Source organism: Acyrthosiphon pisum, chromosome A1 (genome assembly GCF_005508785.2).
Source record: "Acyrthosiphon pisum isolate AL4f chromosome A1, pea_aphid_22Mar2018_4r6ur, whole genome shotgun sequence".
NCBI classification, from domain to species: domain Eukaryota; kingdom Metazoa; phylum Arthropoda; class Insecta; order Hemiptera; family Aphididae; genus Acyrthosiphon; species Acyrthosiphon pisum.
The window spans coordinates 47,935,208-47,954,413 of NC_042494.1; the positions used below are offsets into that span (position 1 = coordinate 47,935,208).

At 35.3% G+C, this 19,206-nt stretch overlaps 1 protein-coding gene across 3 annotated transcripts in view; it reads left to right on the forward strand.

Moving 5' to 3' along the window:
- Positions 1-19,206, forward strand: part of LOC100168724 (zinc finger protein 521) — a 130,199-nt gene that overhangs the window by 103,689 nt on the left and 7,304 nt on the right. For 2 of the 3 annotated variants that reach the window (XM_003240656.4, XM_001943187.5), the window contains 5 exons: positions 325-629; positions 12,677-12,819; positions 13,893-14,109; positions 16,446-16,608; positions 17,723-18,858. In XM_003240656.4, coding sequence (XP_003240704.1) covers positions 325-629; positions 12,677-12,819; positions 13,893-14,109; positions 16,446-16,608; positions 17,723-18,858 — 1,964 coding nt within the window. The remainder of the gene's footprint in view (positions 1-324; positions 630-12,676; positions 12,820-13,892; positions 14,110-16,445; positions 16,609-17,722; positions 18,859-19,206) is intronic. The other variant, XM_029487184.1, reaches the window with a different exon arrangement.

Genomic DNA, 19,206 nt, shown 5'->3' on the forward strand with positions numbered 1-19,206 from the left:
TTTAGAATATATACATAAATTGACCGTCCGGGTTAAAAGAAACACGAAGACACTAATCGTAGTTTTCTTATTTTGTGTAAACGTGGCAGAAACAAATGCAGTGAGAGGCACTTTATACACAGGTAGAGACGCGATACATTATCGTGTATTCGTGTACATGTGTCACGCGAGATCGTTTCGTCGTTTTCGTAGGTGAACCAATATACCCATCCGTATAGTGCTATACATGCACAGTGCTATACCTAATAAACTCACCAAACCAAATCTATAACGGTAATTTAATAATATCATACTATGTACTAATATCGTCACGATTTTCCACAGAAGCACTGAGTGGCGCGGGCGAGGCGAGCACCGAAGAGGCAGCTTCGTCGTGGAGCTCGGCCGTGTCGGAGGACCACACGTCGCCGGACAGCTGCGCCACGAGCAACAGCCGGCCCGGTTCCACGGTCGACCACCGACGCGATCGCCACAGCCGTCCGCCGTCGTACGCCACGGCCGGCGCCGCGGCCGCTGCTGCCGTCGCCGCCGTTACAGCCGCAGCGAACGCCACTGACGCCAACCCGTACGCATGCCAGTACTGCGACAAGACGTTTCCCCGGGGAAGCTACCTGAAAAAACACGAACAGGTGGGTTTCGTTTTCACTATTATTTAGCTTTTTGTCTTATCCTATGTCTATATATCTAAGCATAACAATAACAGTAAAATAATATTATAGGGTATATGCGTTAGAATTTCAGATTAAGTCAAAATACAGTTTTGAAAGACTATCGATTTATTAGTTCTGTATAATAAATAAATTGAACATTTTAAAAATATATTGTATTAATTATATATTATTACATCATTACCTATACCTATACTATGAATAAAATAAGTCACAACTTTTTTAAAAAAAATAATAAATTAAAATTCTGATTGTAATCCGTGGATGAAAAGTCCACGAGAAAACATTTCAATATTTCAACATTTTTTAAAATTACTCATGGAACCGAAAATACAATCCTGTTTACATTATGTTTCTATATTAAGAGGAATATCTGAGAGTTTCAGTCTCATTAGCATTGATTAATTTAAATGAGGTACAACAAAAAGATACGACCGATTTATAAAAAAACGGTCGTGTCTAACGCTGTTTTTTTCTTATGAATTTGCAATCGGAAACCAAGTAACCATAAGGCTATCGGATAACTCCTTCTTCCCAAAGTAAAAATATCACAGGTACAAAAATTAAAAAACAAACCATAGGTATATTAAAAATGGTACATGGGACAACCATATGTACTTCTGCAGTATTAAAAAATGTTTACCTCTGACATTTTTTCCTAAACACAAGGATTGTATCTCCACGGATATTTTTATCCTGATACCTGGTTCACACAGGTACACCTGATATACTTAGATTATTATCGTATAATTTTACATATTATATTATTATACTGGTAGGGTGCTGTCGGCCAGCTAGACGAAATTTATCGTTTTATTCAGACGTGGTGGGGGATAACCACTCCTCGAGGGATCGGTGCAGCGTGTGCTGTAAACACGTATATTATATTATATTATACATTATGTAATGACGATATAATATTATTGCATTACAATGCACTTGGTGCGTGTAATTTAGTGTGCAGCTGGGGTGTTATTCAAATAATATTGTTTACCTATGTATGAAAGTAGGTTTACCCACGATGAGATTTTTGTTTTGTTTTTTGTTTGGTTTTATATAATTCTTTTAATACTCCATGTATGCGAGTACAATCACAACAATATAAACGACCTTTTTTTGGGAACAGAAGAGTTTTGTTTTTATTTTGCTTTTACACTTGTGTGTTCACATCATTTTATTATTATTATTATTCAAATCTATACCACATTACCTACTCATGTGATAATATACAGAAAATTAAACTTTTTGACTCACGAAACTCTTGCTTTATATAATATATACCTATTTTATATATAGATGGTATGTGGACTGTGAGTGTCCGAATATTTTACTAAAAAACGTTATTTCTGCGGAAAAATCTCAGTCAAAAACACAAAATAATATGAACAATACAAAATTTCCATGGATTTCATATCATATCTCCGTATTAAGATGAATCAATAACAGTAAACCCCCTTTTGAAAGTGGCTCTTATTTTATATAATATGATAGAGCTCATCGTCATTGCGCATATTTTTTTTCGTTGTAAACTATAAATTAATATGATCTGTCGAGTTAAATTATTATTCAATACTTCTATACTATTATTACCAGATAGTATTATAATTTAAGTATAATTTCTTGCACGTATTGTATACATATATTAATAAGAAGAGTTGCATCGTCGCTGAACTAGCAGCGTTAATAAAAGGAGGGGGCGATCACCGGGCACCCTGAGCCGTGGCTGATATATTACGTACATAGTTATATATTATTTCATAACAACAATAAACAATATATTATAGGTAGTCCTTGCAAACTAGCGAAGTGCAATAACATAATTATTCAACATATGTAACAATGTCAACAACATCGCTATAGGTATAACACAAATAAATAGGTAGGTAATAAGTTATAATATATATAGGCAACTTAATAAAGTTAACTAACATAAACTATTCGCGAAGCGAACACAAAATGGCGTGGTGATTACAAGTTATGTACAATGTACATATGTAGGTACATAAAATTATTAAACCGTACATTACTGTATTGAATACGATAAGAAGAAGAAGAAGGCAAACGGGCGGTATATATAGCAGACCGAGGCCCGAGATCGGCCCCGGCCTCGTCCGATAAGGCGTGAAGGCGCTCAACTCTCCCGAAGATGTCCGCGGTACCTATAATAATATAATACCTATATTGTATTAAATATAGGTACGTGTAACATTATATAGAGTAACATGTATAGGCATACTCTATACACACCAAAGTCGTCGTATTATATTAATATTATTGTTTCTCAACGTGTGTGTATTTATTATTATTATTCGCGTTTAACACGCGGCTTTGCGTGTGACCTAAAACACCAAGTGCAGTGCGTGTGTGTCGTATACGTCGTACGCCCGACCTCCGTACGACGGTGCGGTCGCATGTGCTACGAAAAATCGCCTATGTTATTATTATGTTTACCACCGTCTGTGCAGCATCTGCTACGCGATCACCAATGGGATCCCCTAGTGGCGTATAGCGGTTAGGAGTAGATTTCTGTTTTTTTCCCCGACTCTTTCGGTTCACACGTTATCATTCATATTAATATTATATACGTATATAAATTACTATACTACAACTGCGGTATACGTGTTCACACAAAAAAAAAAAATGAAAAAATGCTCGGCCGATTTATGAACACATATATTATGTATTAAAAAAAAAATTGTGTTTCGTTCTATATAATATGGGTGTGTGTGTGTGTGTACAGTTACGTATCTTACATCGCAGTTTAAAGATTTCTCAAGACCACGCGGGGACCACGCGAGATAAAAAAAAAGGAGTTGATGATAATGTGAATTATGCGATTTACGTTGAAAATCTTTATTGTGTTGTAGAGAATTTATAATACATATATATACAAAAATTATTATACTCACCACACGTTGTGTTCAAAAATATTTTTTGAAAAATATCGAATTTGTTACTAAGACAGCAAATGTAGGTATTTTATATTGTATTATAAGAACTTTTTTAAATCTAAAGAAAGTTTCGTTTAGAATTGCTAGTAAACCTAGCTAAAACACGCAAGTTGACAAGTTAACCAGTAACCTGTACCTAATGCAGTACTTATTATTATTTATAATTTTATTAAATTTAAAGTGTTAATAACATTTTGATAATAATATTGTAGCAACTAATGGTTAAAAGACGTTAGGGTAATTATAATATTATTGATCGATTAAGAGAAAAAAAATTTTTTTCTAAGGTTGAAAAATGGTTGTCAGATATCGGGATAAAATGCAGATAGGTATTTCGACGTCAATAAACTCGTCGTCGAGTATTTAATATTATACACATCTCGTCGTAACAACTAAAACTAACACCGTTTTGTTGATAAGTATACTTATAAGATTAGGTTCTAGCTTTGAGAAGTCACTTAAACCCGTTTAAAAGAAAAGAAAAACATTAAATTCTTTTGACGTGATTTATTTAATGAACTACCATTCCATTCAGGAGCTGCCCGCTCACCATTAAAATATTGCTTCGAGTGCCTGTGACATACCTATTATTTGTTTACTTTCTATATTCGAAACAACATTAAGGAATCAATTTTTGCAACTAATCCTAAAAGTGCCAAACTATACAACATATTTGAGGTGTACTAATAATTTATTTACACTCAAAAATCGTTGTTGTGTGATATTTACTAAACTTACTAGTTACTATACCCAGGTTATTAAGTGAAAATTCGTTAATTGTCTCATTTTAGAGTAACGATAAAGGTTTCATAAATATTTAAATAAATTATGTTTTTCATACGCTTAAAAAAACCATATTATGAAAATAAAAATATATTAATATATTAATGATGTACAATGTGAACTATACGCAATCAACCTATGCCATAATTCTTATTGTAACTAATTATAATTTATAAAGGTACTGTTTGAAAAAAAATATAAGATTATGGTCACTAAAATAATAAATTAATACACGTGGCTTATAAGGAACATTAAAATTGCCAACAACATTTAACAAAATAATACATTTTAAACTCAATATCTCAGCATCTGTTTTCAATCGTTTAGAACCAATGAATTATGTCATTATGATTAATGTTATTACTATCCGAATGAAAGATGGGAGGCAACTCGTGTTTAAAATATATTATTGTGTTTACCTTTTCTTGATACAAGAATGGGAGTCAAATGCGGGTGCCACGGAAGGTAACTCGAGTGGGCCACGGGTTGGTACGACAGTCGTCAAAAATATAATAATATTATGTTCGTTTAAAGAGAATAATAATATACATTCGTATTGTCACCGTTTATCACAACACTACATAATTTAATATTGTTTTCGAGAGATACGAAACACAAACTATTTTGTCGAACACTTCCGCGAGTGTATTTTTTTGTTTTCGTTTGAAACAAACAAAAAGTACCATAATATAGCGCACGAATCACTCTTAAACATATTCGATCGGAATTCAAGGAAGTATATTATATTATTCGATTATCGGTATTACATAATATATTATATACTCATATTGTATATTATATTATTATATATATATATATTGTACACAATATATATATTATTATATATATATATTGTACACAATATAGTATACGAGGGCGTGGGTGATTTTATTTACGAAACGTGTTTGCGTTTTATGACTCCGTGTCTCTGTACATATAATAATATAATACCTAACATTTGCGCAGACACGATTGATCTATATAATGATATTATGACGGACAAGAGAAATACAATATTGTAGGTATATCTATCTCGAACCGATTGAATGTCAAAAACAAAAAAAAATCGCACACGAACAGACTGTACTCTGTAGCGCGACGGCAGTGCACATAACGACGTCATACGCTGCACATGTACAGGTATACTATACCTATATAAACCTGTAACGCGTTTCTAATGCGCACGAGGAGAACGGCAGGTCCCAAAGTTGCAGCAATGTGCAGCATCTGCGGACGGAAACTGCAACAAATAACACAATAATATATTATATTATTGTCTCCTCGTCACTCGCGCGCACTCTCTTTCTGCCGCCGCCGAGACGAAGGAGCACGTCCGTCACTCGTCATCGTCGCCGCCACTGCCGTCGCCCCTGGGTGGTTGGTGCTATCGAGCGCGCGCGGTGTCCTTGTTTGTTTGTAAATGGGCTCGAAAACTGGTTTCACGTGTATTATATAGGTACACATTTTTATTTATCGCCCGGGGCCTACTTTTATTTTTATACGCGTGCTTACATATATTATTATTATCATCGTGGTACACACTCGCACACAGAAGGGGACGAAGGGGGAAAAAAAGCGACCCGTCGACACGATCGCCGCGGTGACATATTATTGCCGGTACCGATGCCATCACGTCCGCGTTCTCCTCGCCGCCCCCACTCACAGATAGCCGAGTGGTTCACACGAATTTCTGTTCTTGCGTCCGTTTTACCGCCACACACACACACACTAAACGTACACATTACGATTGTAGCAGATAGGTAGGCACTATTATTTTATTATGCGATCGCGAGGACAAGCGACGAGATATTACGGATCCACCAGCATAACATTGTATACGGTATTACGTACATATATGGCTATATATATATATGTAATATTATGATATGATGCGTATACGAAGACAATAGATGCGCACAAGAGATCGTCTTTATATATTAAAATATTATGCTATTTATTAAAACACCTACATATAGGTATATACATATTATATAGGTATATTGTATATATCAAGTTGAAAATTTAACGAAAATAATGAGAAATAACCACCACCATCTTATAAATATGAGTTGGTTCGATCAGATATTGTACACTATAAAAAACAGTGACGTGATCCGTGTTCATTTGTTTTCTCGCGACCTCGGCGATATTCAGCATCGAATTGTTCTAATGTGTTAGATATAGACTGAATCGAAATGGTACTAATAAAACAAACCCATAAACATAAAATATCAAATGAGCAATACATTATATTATAGTGTTTACGCACTCCGAGCTTGGACAACATTGGTGTTTTATCAAACACGCATTTACATAATTATTATATATTATATGTGCCATATAGTTATTGAATATTAGTATATCACTGTACGCACCGTGTATCAGTGAATAACAATGGCGTATTGAGATTTTACTTAAATAAGTTTATGTGATACTTATAAATTGTAAATGGCTCAAAATATAGAAAAAGTAATCTGCTATATACAAACTTGTCTATAACTCACAAATAATGTTATACAAGATACTACAAATCAAAAATATTCTTTATGTTTTTTTTAGTCCAGATTAATATAACTATTCACTATAACATTCAATTGATCATTGTTCACTACGCATTTCAACAACAAGATACGACGGATATTTCTGATTATATGTAAGACTTATGAAATATGAATAAACATTATAAGAATAAAATTCGGAGGAGCACACAACACTCTATAACCATGATAATTGCATACTGTTATTTCTTCGACCTTATTATAATGTATAATAATTAATAAGTAGGTAGTAGTAATAGTTATGTAAACATTTTGGCGCTTGTAATAGGATAATAATATATTAATATAATATGATAAAGTATATTATAACGATATAATGTTAGTTCGTCGGTGAATAAAAACGAGTCACTGATCGTTATGACGTATCTACCTAATGGTCGTGTACTCGTGTGCTTAACACTGTCACGCCGACGCCGTTCGCATAATATTATCGCGAGCCATCCGGGAAAACGATAGTCAAATCGTCATAGTATTATCATTGCACCAACTCGAGGCACGCAAAAGACGTCGCTCGAATAATATTTTCATGCTCCAATTTTTCCTCTTTTTCGTGGAAAGATGCCGACGAAAAACTGTGAAAGCCAAACGTGATTGTAAAATATAATATATTATACGACAATACAGTTTATACGTTTATAAAACACACTGTACACGAAAAGAGTTACCTTGCTTACATTATTATGGTTTCCCGTTCGCGATAAATCACGAAGATATTTTAGTCGTTGACAAAACCGTAAAAACTACATGAGACCAACGAGAGAATTCAATGATAAATTCACTGCAGTCCGTCGTCGTCGTTTACAAGACTTCGCGCTTAAACTATATATGTACCTACTGTATAATTATACATTAAAGTTCTCCCCGAGCAGCGAGCTTTAATACTGTAGAGTCAGCCAGTCATAACTTGGATGGTAAAACTTGTTAGTCAACTGTTAAATCTCAGTATTAATTTTAGTTTCTCGCGGTTATGTCGGCGGTGCTTATATTACGCACTGTATAAGCATTATGATATTATAATATACTTAGCGGGGAAGCAATTTCGAGGGAAAAAAAATGAAAAAGACTGTTGTACATATTATATTCACAATAATGAAAAATGTTTTTGGACGGAAGGTTGCTTTGAAAACGTTTAATTAAAAATATTAGTTTAACAATGATTAATAAGCGTTTAGAACCTTAGAAGCTTCGGCACTAATATTCTGGCTAATAATATTAACAAAATTGAAAATATAAAACCAATATTACAAATGATGTGACTCATATATACTCTCATATACAAGCAAATACAGGTTAATGGACTATTTGCCACTCGTTAAAGGATGGCGGACATTTGCTACCTGTGAATTCGAACAATTCCCACCCATAATTTATTATGATGAGCATGTGGCAAACTTTTTTTTTAATTCCAGAAGATCAACTTATGAGGAATCATATTACATTAAATTGTCAAGCCTTAAGTACCTATTAAAATAAAATATTTTATGAAATTTGGAATTCAAAATGGATTTTCTTCAAAACGAACAACTTTTCCATTTATTTATGTCTTTTTAAAGCAAAATTTTGATAAGTGAATGTCTAAATTTGTTTATATGTACTACTATTGAGTGGCAAATTGTCTATATCCGTCGGGTTTCAATTGGCCGAATACCCATAGTATATAGGTAGGTACGTGTATCTGCCTTTATGGAGTACCTACCTAGAATATAATAATATGTCATAAAAATAATAAATCACTATACTTTTAGCTTTTTAATCGTGGACGTATCACACAACACATTATTCATACGCATAACACTGCTGTTGCACGTGCAGAGTGCGGTGTGGGCACTGCGGTGGTTTCGACTATCTCGCAATGATAACAAAAACGAATGACTTTAACGTAAATACTATACCCGTAAGACGTCTTTGTCACTCGGTTTTTTTTCCAACAAACGTCTTCTCAAAGGGTGGGGGCCGAGTAGGATACCGAATGAAACGGGCTCGTAAACGCGATCGGCGAGAGATGGTTTTTTTTAATCGTAGACGTGCTAAGGCCTAAGGTCCGTCGTCCTGCCTCGGTGTAGACCGCGGATCGCCGTCGCCGGTTCCCGAAAGCCGTCACGTTTTTTTTTTCTACATCACTCGCGCGCGCGACTATTATATTCACTGTGCGATCACAAGCCGGCTAGAGATGAAGAAATAAAATAATAAAATTCGTAATATATAATAATATACCTACGTGTACGGTGTAAGACACGTAAAAACCGTTTGGGTCACACGGTCGGGAAAACAAGCGCCTACGCACGTATATAGCCACGACGACATATTTGATATTAGATACATAATAATGTATACGATATTATATATTACAGCCGTCATCTACGACGCGTTATATTATAATATTATAATCGTATAAAATGTATACAAGGGCCATATCTGCTATACGGAACCGAAATAAAACACGACGCCGACGCCGTCAAAGACACCTTCAGCTCCACTAATAACAACTGTAGATAACCCATCTGCCGACAGGTGGTGGTGGTGGACCTCGAAACGCGGTTGCGATGTCTTGTACAAAGTGCGCGCGTGTGATTTTGTGTGTGTGTGTATGTGTAATCGAGTTTAAAGTCGTTTCCCCCCCCCCTCGCCGGACGTGGTTCACCGGATGGGCGCGTGCCCAGAATCCGCGGCGGTGCAGGCGGTCACCGTCGTCGTGGTCTAACAAAATAATAATAATAGTTAAGTATATAATATATCATATTATTATTTATGTTTAGGTATACTATACGCGCTAGGCTGCCGACGTGCGACGTCGTGGACCGCGTCGCACCTGCAGCTGCGGCGTCGACAACAACAGGTGCTCTCGTCATCGCGCTTTTCACCGCGGCGACCCAAATCCGGCGCGAGCGTAGAATAACAATAATATTATCGATTAATCTTAAAATAAAAACCCAATCGTCACGTCGTCATCAGTCGTCACTGTTTCACCTGTTTTGTTCTTTTTTCGATTCTCTGCTAAGCGAGCAGTGTATTGTTTTTCATGACATTATACTCTATAATTTTTTCCATATCTGGTGGGAAGAGTGCTCAAGTTTTGTGTTGTACCTTCCATAGATAGGTTATTGTCAATGGTATTCTGAAGATCTCATTTTTAGGATTCCCTTGATAGTTTCTTCGAGCGTATTTACTGTTCAGCCACCATAATATATTATATAGAATTTAATAAAACTTATATTTTTCTTAAATTTCTTTTAAAATCCTCAACGATTTTAATATAAAATAGTAAATACCTTAGGTATTTTTAATTTATATTTCATAACCGTACAATTTGGGTATGCAGGTATTAAAACAATCATATTATTATGAGAACAGTGCATTTTTTTTTTTTTATTAAATAAAGTTACAATGACGTGTCATCTTAACTTATTGTTGATTAAATAATTTTTTTTAACATTTGAAAAATAGATAATAATTAGTAATAAATATAAGTAATAAAAGATACTATCGGCTACGTTTTAAAGTAAAATTAAAATTAAGTAAATAATAATTATAACAACAGGTTGTGTGGGCGTCTGCGCTTGAGTCGGCAACTGTGCATTTTATATTCCCCACATGCTGCAAAATTATAGATAGGTATGTATTTCATGTATGTCGATAATAATATTCGTAAAGTTATAAAATATTCACTATACAATCTCACCCAAACGTATTGTGTACGATGTCCAGTGTACATATTATAAACAAATTCGCAAAAAGAAAAAACGTTTTTATGGTATACCCATTACTCTCGATTTTTGTTCCCAACCCGGCAAATGCGTCAGTCGAATAGTGCGCATAATAATATTTGAGTTATCATCACTGGCATGGCGGCGTCCGTTATCCAAATCTTAAATCTGCATCCATAATATCAGCAAAATTCGCACGCGGCGCGGACGTTGTGAGGTCACCGGTGCGGGACGTCGGCGAAGAACGAACAACTTTTGCGCGTAAACTTCGTTACGAAATCGCAGTATGAATTTTAAAAACTTCTCCGTAAATGCATGACAATAATACTATAAACTACGCTATACTCACCAATTACACGCGTTATGTATTATTATTATATATTATCTGCATATAGTGATGACTGGTGGTACGTGCACCGTCGTCCTAATGTTGTCACTTCTTACCGCGTACAATAATAAGACGTCCAGACGATAGGATATTATTGTACCTATACAGAACCGGGACGCATTTAGAAACAAATGATGGGAAGGGGGCTTAATAACAAACAAAATATGTAGATATAGTCGTAATCACCGTTTAAAAATGTACACACATTATTTTAAAATATATATGTTTTTGTTAGTAACACACTAACACAGTAGGTAGTAGCTGGTACCTACCCATTTGTATAAGCAGCGTATGGACTAAATAATTATAATAATTGGGGTGAAATACATAAGTATGGCAGAAGGGGAGGGGAGAAGGCATTATACCATTGCTACAGATAGGAGTACACGAATCATTATAATAATAAATATTATTGCATCGGCTGACCGTTTAGCAAGGTGTTGATAATTTACCGCCCGCCATTTCTATCAGCTCATTCTCGTCACTTTTATGTAATAATTAGTAATACTATATTATAGTAAAATTAATAGTAATTATAAAATTTCGTTAGTGATATAATTATATAATATTTATCTACTTATTTTTTCTGTTTACTATTTTATTTAATGATTATCGTTATATTTAAAAAAAAATTGTTAACACGTAGTCTATTGTGTGTCTTTATATTATTTTAAAATTGTACTATAAATCTAATTAAGAGTTTTATTTTATTCAGATGCCAGGTTTTCTCGTTTTGGATTACGCTAGCACTTTATTAGTTATTACTTATTTAAGTTATGACCTATTACACTATTATTTTATATCTCACCAGTCATCACGTTTCTGTGAACCGGTTGCTAATTCTGTTGTCTGGAAACCACTTCAATTATTTTAACACATCATGACGTGTCAATAAAAGCCCAGAATTAGGGTGCAAAATAGGAATAAAAGCTATGCAAAATGGTAACGTTCAGAACATATTTTTCGGATTAACACTGTGAAAAAAAAAGTCGGAAAAATGTTTAATTGTACCGTGGCCGCTTCCAGGGAGTTTTGGTGACTTTATAATATGTCCTTCTTTTATACACAGTGTATTTATAGAGCAATAAGAAAAAAGTTTGAGTAAAACATTATATGCATTTTTTAATTTATATCAAAAGTAGTCAATCACAAAGTTTGTTCATTCATCTACTATAATAATAATATAATGGCCTGTAAAACGGTCCAATAACTTGGATTGGGTGCCTCGACAATATTATAATATCTAATATTTATAATCATGACCTCCACTATAATATTATGTTAAATGTAAATCAAAATGGATCTCGGTTAATGGTATAAGCATTTACTTAATCATACAATTTCGATATCATATTTGATATCAGCTTTGGTCAATGCGTTTTGCATAATAATTATCAATAAATACCCGAATATTAGTCAAATAAAAATCGATTCTGCTGGAGCGGATCGTCGTCGGGTTACGAGAATCCGGTCCGGTGCAACAATCGCACAGTCGCCGCGTGTATAACCTATTATATCGTAACGATGATGGTTATGACGAGGACGATGATGATACCAATAATGATATTATATAATATTATATAGTTGTTTAGTGACGGTTTTATTTTTCGTCGTTTGATTTCAGACTCATGGAGAATCAATGCCGTTCAAGTGTCAATTCTGCCGGAGGCTGTTCAAACACAAGCGCAGCCGAGACCGGCACGTGAAATTACACACGGGGGACAAGAAGTACAAGTGTACTCAATGTGACCATGCTTTTTCAAGGAGGTGAGTTGTACTTATATACCTACCTGCGAGACGTGCGCGTGCGTATTATAGATGTATAATATAATATTATATGTGTTCCGAACGTAATGACTATATCATATATCATATTATTATATTTATCGGAGACTTGTCCGTATCGGCCTGCGACCACATAATAACACACACACACATATATATATATATATATATATAACACAATACTATATGTACACGCAGTGACTACGACGCACGGTTTTCCATTGTGAATTCATAGTCACGTACGTCGTATAAAGATATTTGGTACCTAGTTGACTTATAATATACGCGCCGAATTCAATAGGTTATTTTCTTTATTTTTTATTTTTTTTCACGTAATTACCGATGGCCACGCGTCCGACAATTATCCACGGGGAGAGACACACGCGTATAACACACAGCCACACACACACACACACACACACACTCATAGGTATAAGTACATGTGTATATACGGTCGTGAACTTGTCAAATAGACTGACAAAATGCACACGCATATAATACATATATAGGTACACACGTATTATAATACGTCATACCTGCACACATATATATAATAGGTATATATAAGCACGCCCACCCAAAAAATGTCATGCAGACGTGCTCCCGAATACAATGCTAAAGAATATTATCGTCGGCGCTCGCGTATATACAGTGTATATAGGTATATGTATGTGCTAACAAACTATTGTGTATATCCACCGCCGAGTGGACGTGTGGCCGCAAGTACATTGAACTAAGAAGAAGAAGAAGAAGAAGAAGAAGAAGAAGAAGACGTGTGTCCTCACACGGACGCATGCACGAACATTCGAAACACAATTTTTTTCAAATCCTAGCAAACCGTAGTACCTATAAAGTTATATAGCACCAACACTAATTTGATAAACAATTCGTAAAATATCTAGAAAATAATATACACCGGATAGACCAAAATATAATACATTATCATTGCGCAACTTATTATAATATAATATTATCCGACGATACGATTTATATATTTTTATACACATTGTAATTGATTATTTTTTTTTACCGGATTTATTTATGCGAATCCATAGCGATCACTTGAAGATCCACATGAAAACACACGACAATCAAAAACCGTTCCAGTGTACGGTTTGCAACAGAGGTTACAGTACGGCGGCCGCGCTCACGTCGCACATGCAGAACCATCATAAACGGGCTGCGGAACGGGCCAACTCGCCACAGATATCCGGCCCCTCCTACAAGTGCCTCCAGTGCACGCAGATATTCCGCAAACCCGACGAGCTTCAGGTCGGTACCCGTAAAATGTACTTACTCTTCCCGCCAGTTTTACACCCTCGTGACGTGTCCGCACACCCCCACACCACATCCACCCCGACGCCGAATATCCCTCTCCACGACTACTGCAGATAAACCGCGGAATTCACACAACACGAGGTCGGTAAACCCGTTTATACCCATATGCGATTTTCGAAATAGGTTTTCCATTATACCTATATCCTCTTATTGTAACAGTCTCTCAGTAATTCGTAAATGATATTATAGTTAGGTTAGTATAATATACCCGTCAGCTCAAAAGTTTTCCAGTTTATTGAACTTTTCATTTCGACTACTTTCGGACAGTAAACAATTTAGTTACAGGGCCATATTTACCATAAGGCAGGATAGGCAACTGCCTATGACCTCCGTTATTAGAGGAGGGCCTCGGATTTTTACGAAGACTATTTTTTATTTTTTTAGAGTACTACCTTTCATCGTATAAAATAAATATAAGAAACATAATATTGAAAGTATTATATGAAGTGATTAATCCTTAGCATTGTAAAATGTAAATGAAAATAAATAAAAGTCTATTTTTAATAAGAAAGAATTAAGAGGCTATCAGCGCACTATTTGTTTTCTCTCTCTGGCTGACACGCAACATAGACAAAATGCATTTACGCAAAATAATTTTTTCTATGTTTTTAAGTAATCTTAGAGTAAAGTCACCCATTGAAAAAAAGATAGAAAATAATACTTTTGAGGGAATGACATATCGATTTGTTTAAATATTGTCTCAAAACAATTTAAACATCATTTAAATTTACAACATTTATTTATTTATTTTGAAAGTCGAATACAAAGTCAAATAATAATAAAATATAAAATCGATATGTCATTCCCTCAAAAATATTAGTCTCTATCTTTTTTGTAATAGGTGACTTTACTCCAACATTACTTAAACGCATAGAAAAAATGATTTTGCGTAAATGCGTTTTGCCTATGTTGCGCGTGGGCCAGAGAGAGAAAACGAATAGTGTGCTGACATTCTCTTAACAACTTAGGTTTACTATCAATAAAAAGCGATCTTACATCTGCTTTAAACTTTGATGATATAATAAATGAATTTGCTTTAAAAAAAAAAGCAAGAAAAGTAATATTATAAAATAGCTTAATATTTATTTCTATTATAAATATAAAAATGTATTATCTATTACAGTTAATAAATAATAAAAAAAAAGAAATGTTTAATTTTGTCTTCAATATCAATAATAAATATATAAATATATAATATATAAAAAATAATATATAATAAATAATAGGTACAATATATCTATAGCCTATAGAGATAATAAATGAATAACTTTATAATTATGTTTGTGAAAATGTAGAAGTAAATACTAAATTAATTAAAATTATTATTTTGTTTTATACAACTCGTTTGTGTGTGTGTGGGGGGGGGGGGGGGGTATAAACGCTACTGTTGACAAGGGGCCACGTTTTTATTTTGCCTAAGACCACAAAATGCCTAAATCAGTCCCTGTTTGGTAACGAACAAAATACGTACATTACATAGCGAATCACAATCATGCGAGACAATTTGGAGTGCTCACATAATATATTAGAGTATACACTACCACAGAAATCACACCTCATTTTTTATTATAATATTATAACTAACACTACTAACTACGGTATTTTATAATAAAAAAAACAAAACTTTGTCAGTATGAATGAAAGTTGTAAACACTAAAATGTTACATTTAGTGTTTCTTAATATTTTTTTTGTTTGACGTGATCACCGCTAGATGGTACTGTAGAAATATATAATTTATTTTTATACCGTTCAAATGTTGAATGTTTTGAGGGCTATTTTTCTTAAAATATGTATATAGGTATATTTAATATTAAGATGATAAATTATATCAATATTATACGCATGATAACAACTATTATTCATGTAAAAAACAACAACTGAAAATTTAAGTAGGTAAATTAATTTTAAATCTATGTACTGTCGAATCCATAACATAATGAACCGTAACTGAGAAAGTTTATTTTTGAAAATATTTTAATGGTAAAATGTGGTAATGATACGCGAGTATTTCAAAATGGCACAATACCCAGACGACTTCTATGCGTACTTTCTTAAAAATAATATATTGTGTTGAAACCTGATGAAAGTATAATGGATGTTCAATAATTGCAGAAATGAACAATAACGTTTTAGCCCGACGTTCAGTCAACATACAATTCCTACCGTTGTTTCGTATCTTAACTGTTAAATACTCGAAATACCTATAATTGCTTAACGACATTGTTATTTCCAACAACCACTGTAATAATAATTATTATTCTATACACAGAATCACACTGCGACGCATCATCTCGGTGAGCAACTTTCGTCCAACTCCCGGAGCTCGAAACGTTCGACACCGCCGAAAACGCCGAACCAATACATTTGCATGTACTGTACCAAAGAATTGTCCAGCATGGACGCGCTGCAACAACACTTCCAGACCAAGCATTGTAAGTCTATTATGTCAGTGTCCCCCCGCACTTCGAGCCAACTCAAAAACCACCCACGCGATAGGCACACAAGTGCTTGTCTTTATTTTTTTGGGGGGGAGGGGAGGTCTCGGGAGGTCTGATTCCCCAAATAAATTTATTTTCGAATATTCTAGCGTACGTACCCCACTTTTTGTTTCCAATATTGATGACACACGGGACGGTACTCTGTTAAGGTTTTTTTTACAAAGTATTTTTTTTTTTTTTGACTGCTTACAATATGCGTGTAAGTATTGGTTCATGTGATACAGCGATACGACGTGATAATCATTTACATTAATCCGATTATGTCCATGGCAATAATATTATGTAATGATGTGTACTAACATGGTATTTTAACGTGGTAATAATAAAAAAAAAAAAATCGAAGCATTATTTCGACTACTTATCGTGTACACAGACACAAAAAAAAATTAAAAAAAATAAAAAAAAAAACACATCATTGTAAAATCAATACATTCATCGTTCCACTCAGAATCTAATAATGCTTATATTTAATAAAATATTGTATATATAGGTACCCATGTAAATAATATTATTTTTTATATTACTCGTGTGTGTTTAAGTAGTATGCTACTAGATATTTTTCGAAAATTTGTCTATTTAATTTAATCTATTTATTTGTCTGATTTATAATTTTCCGCCCTTTTAATATTGCTACAATCATTCAATAGTTATTATTAAAATTATATTTTATATGTTTTTTTCATGACGTAAAAAGAAACCCATAAAATCACGATTTGACAGAAAATAGAGAATTTAGATAAAAAAATATTGTTATGAATATAATATAATATTGGGGTTATGGTTGAAACCTTGAAAGTGAGTATAATAAGTTATGAAATGTTTGTTGGTTTGAGGTAAAATGTTGAGGGTGTAATAAGGGGAGTATACGAGATGAAGTTTCCCACGGTTACATTCAGTATTTTATTTAGGTTTGGGACGCACATTCTATACGTGTCTTCATAGTAGTTACCTCTACTATTTATTTTCCAACCTAACTCAATCACTGTAATATGACATTATAATAATATGATATAGTTCGACCTAATCGTTAGATTTTGCTCGTTCACAGCTGCGATCGTCAACGGCAAGTCGCAAGAGGATATCTTCTCGGCCGTACCACCGGCGGCCGCGTTCCCATGGCTCAACTTTGCCGACTCGCCGGCCCTGGCCCTGCCTCCGTACTCGTGCCGGTTGTGCATGAGCCAATTCCCGTCCGTCACTTCGTTACAAAAGCACTTTACGACCGCCCACTATCTGAATTCCGTCCTCAACAACAACATACAGAACAACAATAATAACAACAGCAACAGCAACAACAACAATACCAACGGCTGCAAAAGTGGCGGCGGCGTGGTGCCGATGTTCAACTGGCCGGCAATGGCTGGTGCGAACGGATACCATCAACACCACCACCGCCACTCGACGTCAGGCGGCAGTGGTGGTTTCTTGCCCGAGGAAACCGTTCAGACGGGTCCCACAGACTTGTCGCTGTCGTCGTCCAAGCACGGTGGCGGAAAACACCATCACACGTCGTCGGGCAAGCACAAGTCGGCGGACGACCAGCGGAACCACGCGACCAGCAAAAAGTCCCGTTCGTCACCGGGCCGCGATCCACCGGCTGCCGACCAACAGCGTCACATAAAACAAGAAAGTGTCAGCGGCCACAACGTGTACGACGGCAAACACCTGCAGCTGCCGCGGTCAGCCGTGGCTCGTCCGTCCTCGCAGTTAGGCGTCTCCAACCACAACAACAACAATAACATCAATAACAACAACAACAACAACAACAACATTCACGTCGACAACAACAAGATCCAATTGCCATGTCCGCACTGTCATCTGACGTTTGCGCACTTCGAAGACTACCAGCAGCACGTCATCGGCCACTTCCTGATGGCCGCAGCCGAATACTCGTGCCAGGAGTGTTCCACTTCGTTCGCGACGTCCGAACACGTCCAGAAACACCTCATGGAAACGCACGCACAGAACTTTTACCGGTGCATGCTGTGCAAAGAAGTGTTCCCGACCAAGTCAGCGTTGAAAGTGCACTTCAGCATGAACCACGGCAGCGAACACCGCATGTTCCGCTGCAACAACTGCACGGGACTGTCCCGGCCGCTGTTTCAGACGGAAATCGAGTTCATCGATCATCTGCGCAATGCCCATTACTCCGCGAGATCGCCACCACCGGTCCAAGCGAACCTGGTGAGTTATGAAAATATAATCTGACGTGCGCATGACGAAGTGATTAATTTAATGCAAGACACCCTTTATTTCAGAAAGCACTAACGTTATGTTTTTTCGTAATTTTAAGTCGTTACTAAACAACTTTTTGTCTTTTTATCAATATCATTTTACAAGTTTTTTACTCTTTTGAATGACAACATACATTTTTAATTTCTCATCTTGAAGCAAAATATTATTCAGAGTATTTCGATCGATAAAAATAAAAAATCGGACAAGTGGTTTATTAGTTATAATTTATAACATTGTAAATGGGTATATTTAAAGATTTTATGAGCGGAGTAGTGGATCAACGTTTTGCGGGGTACC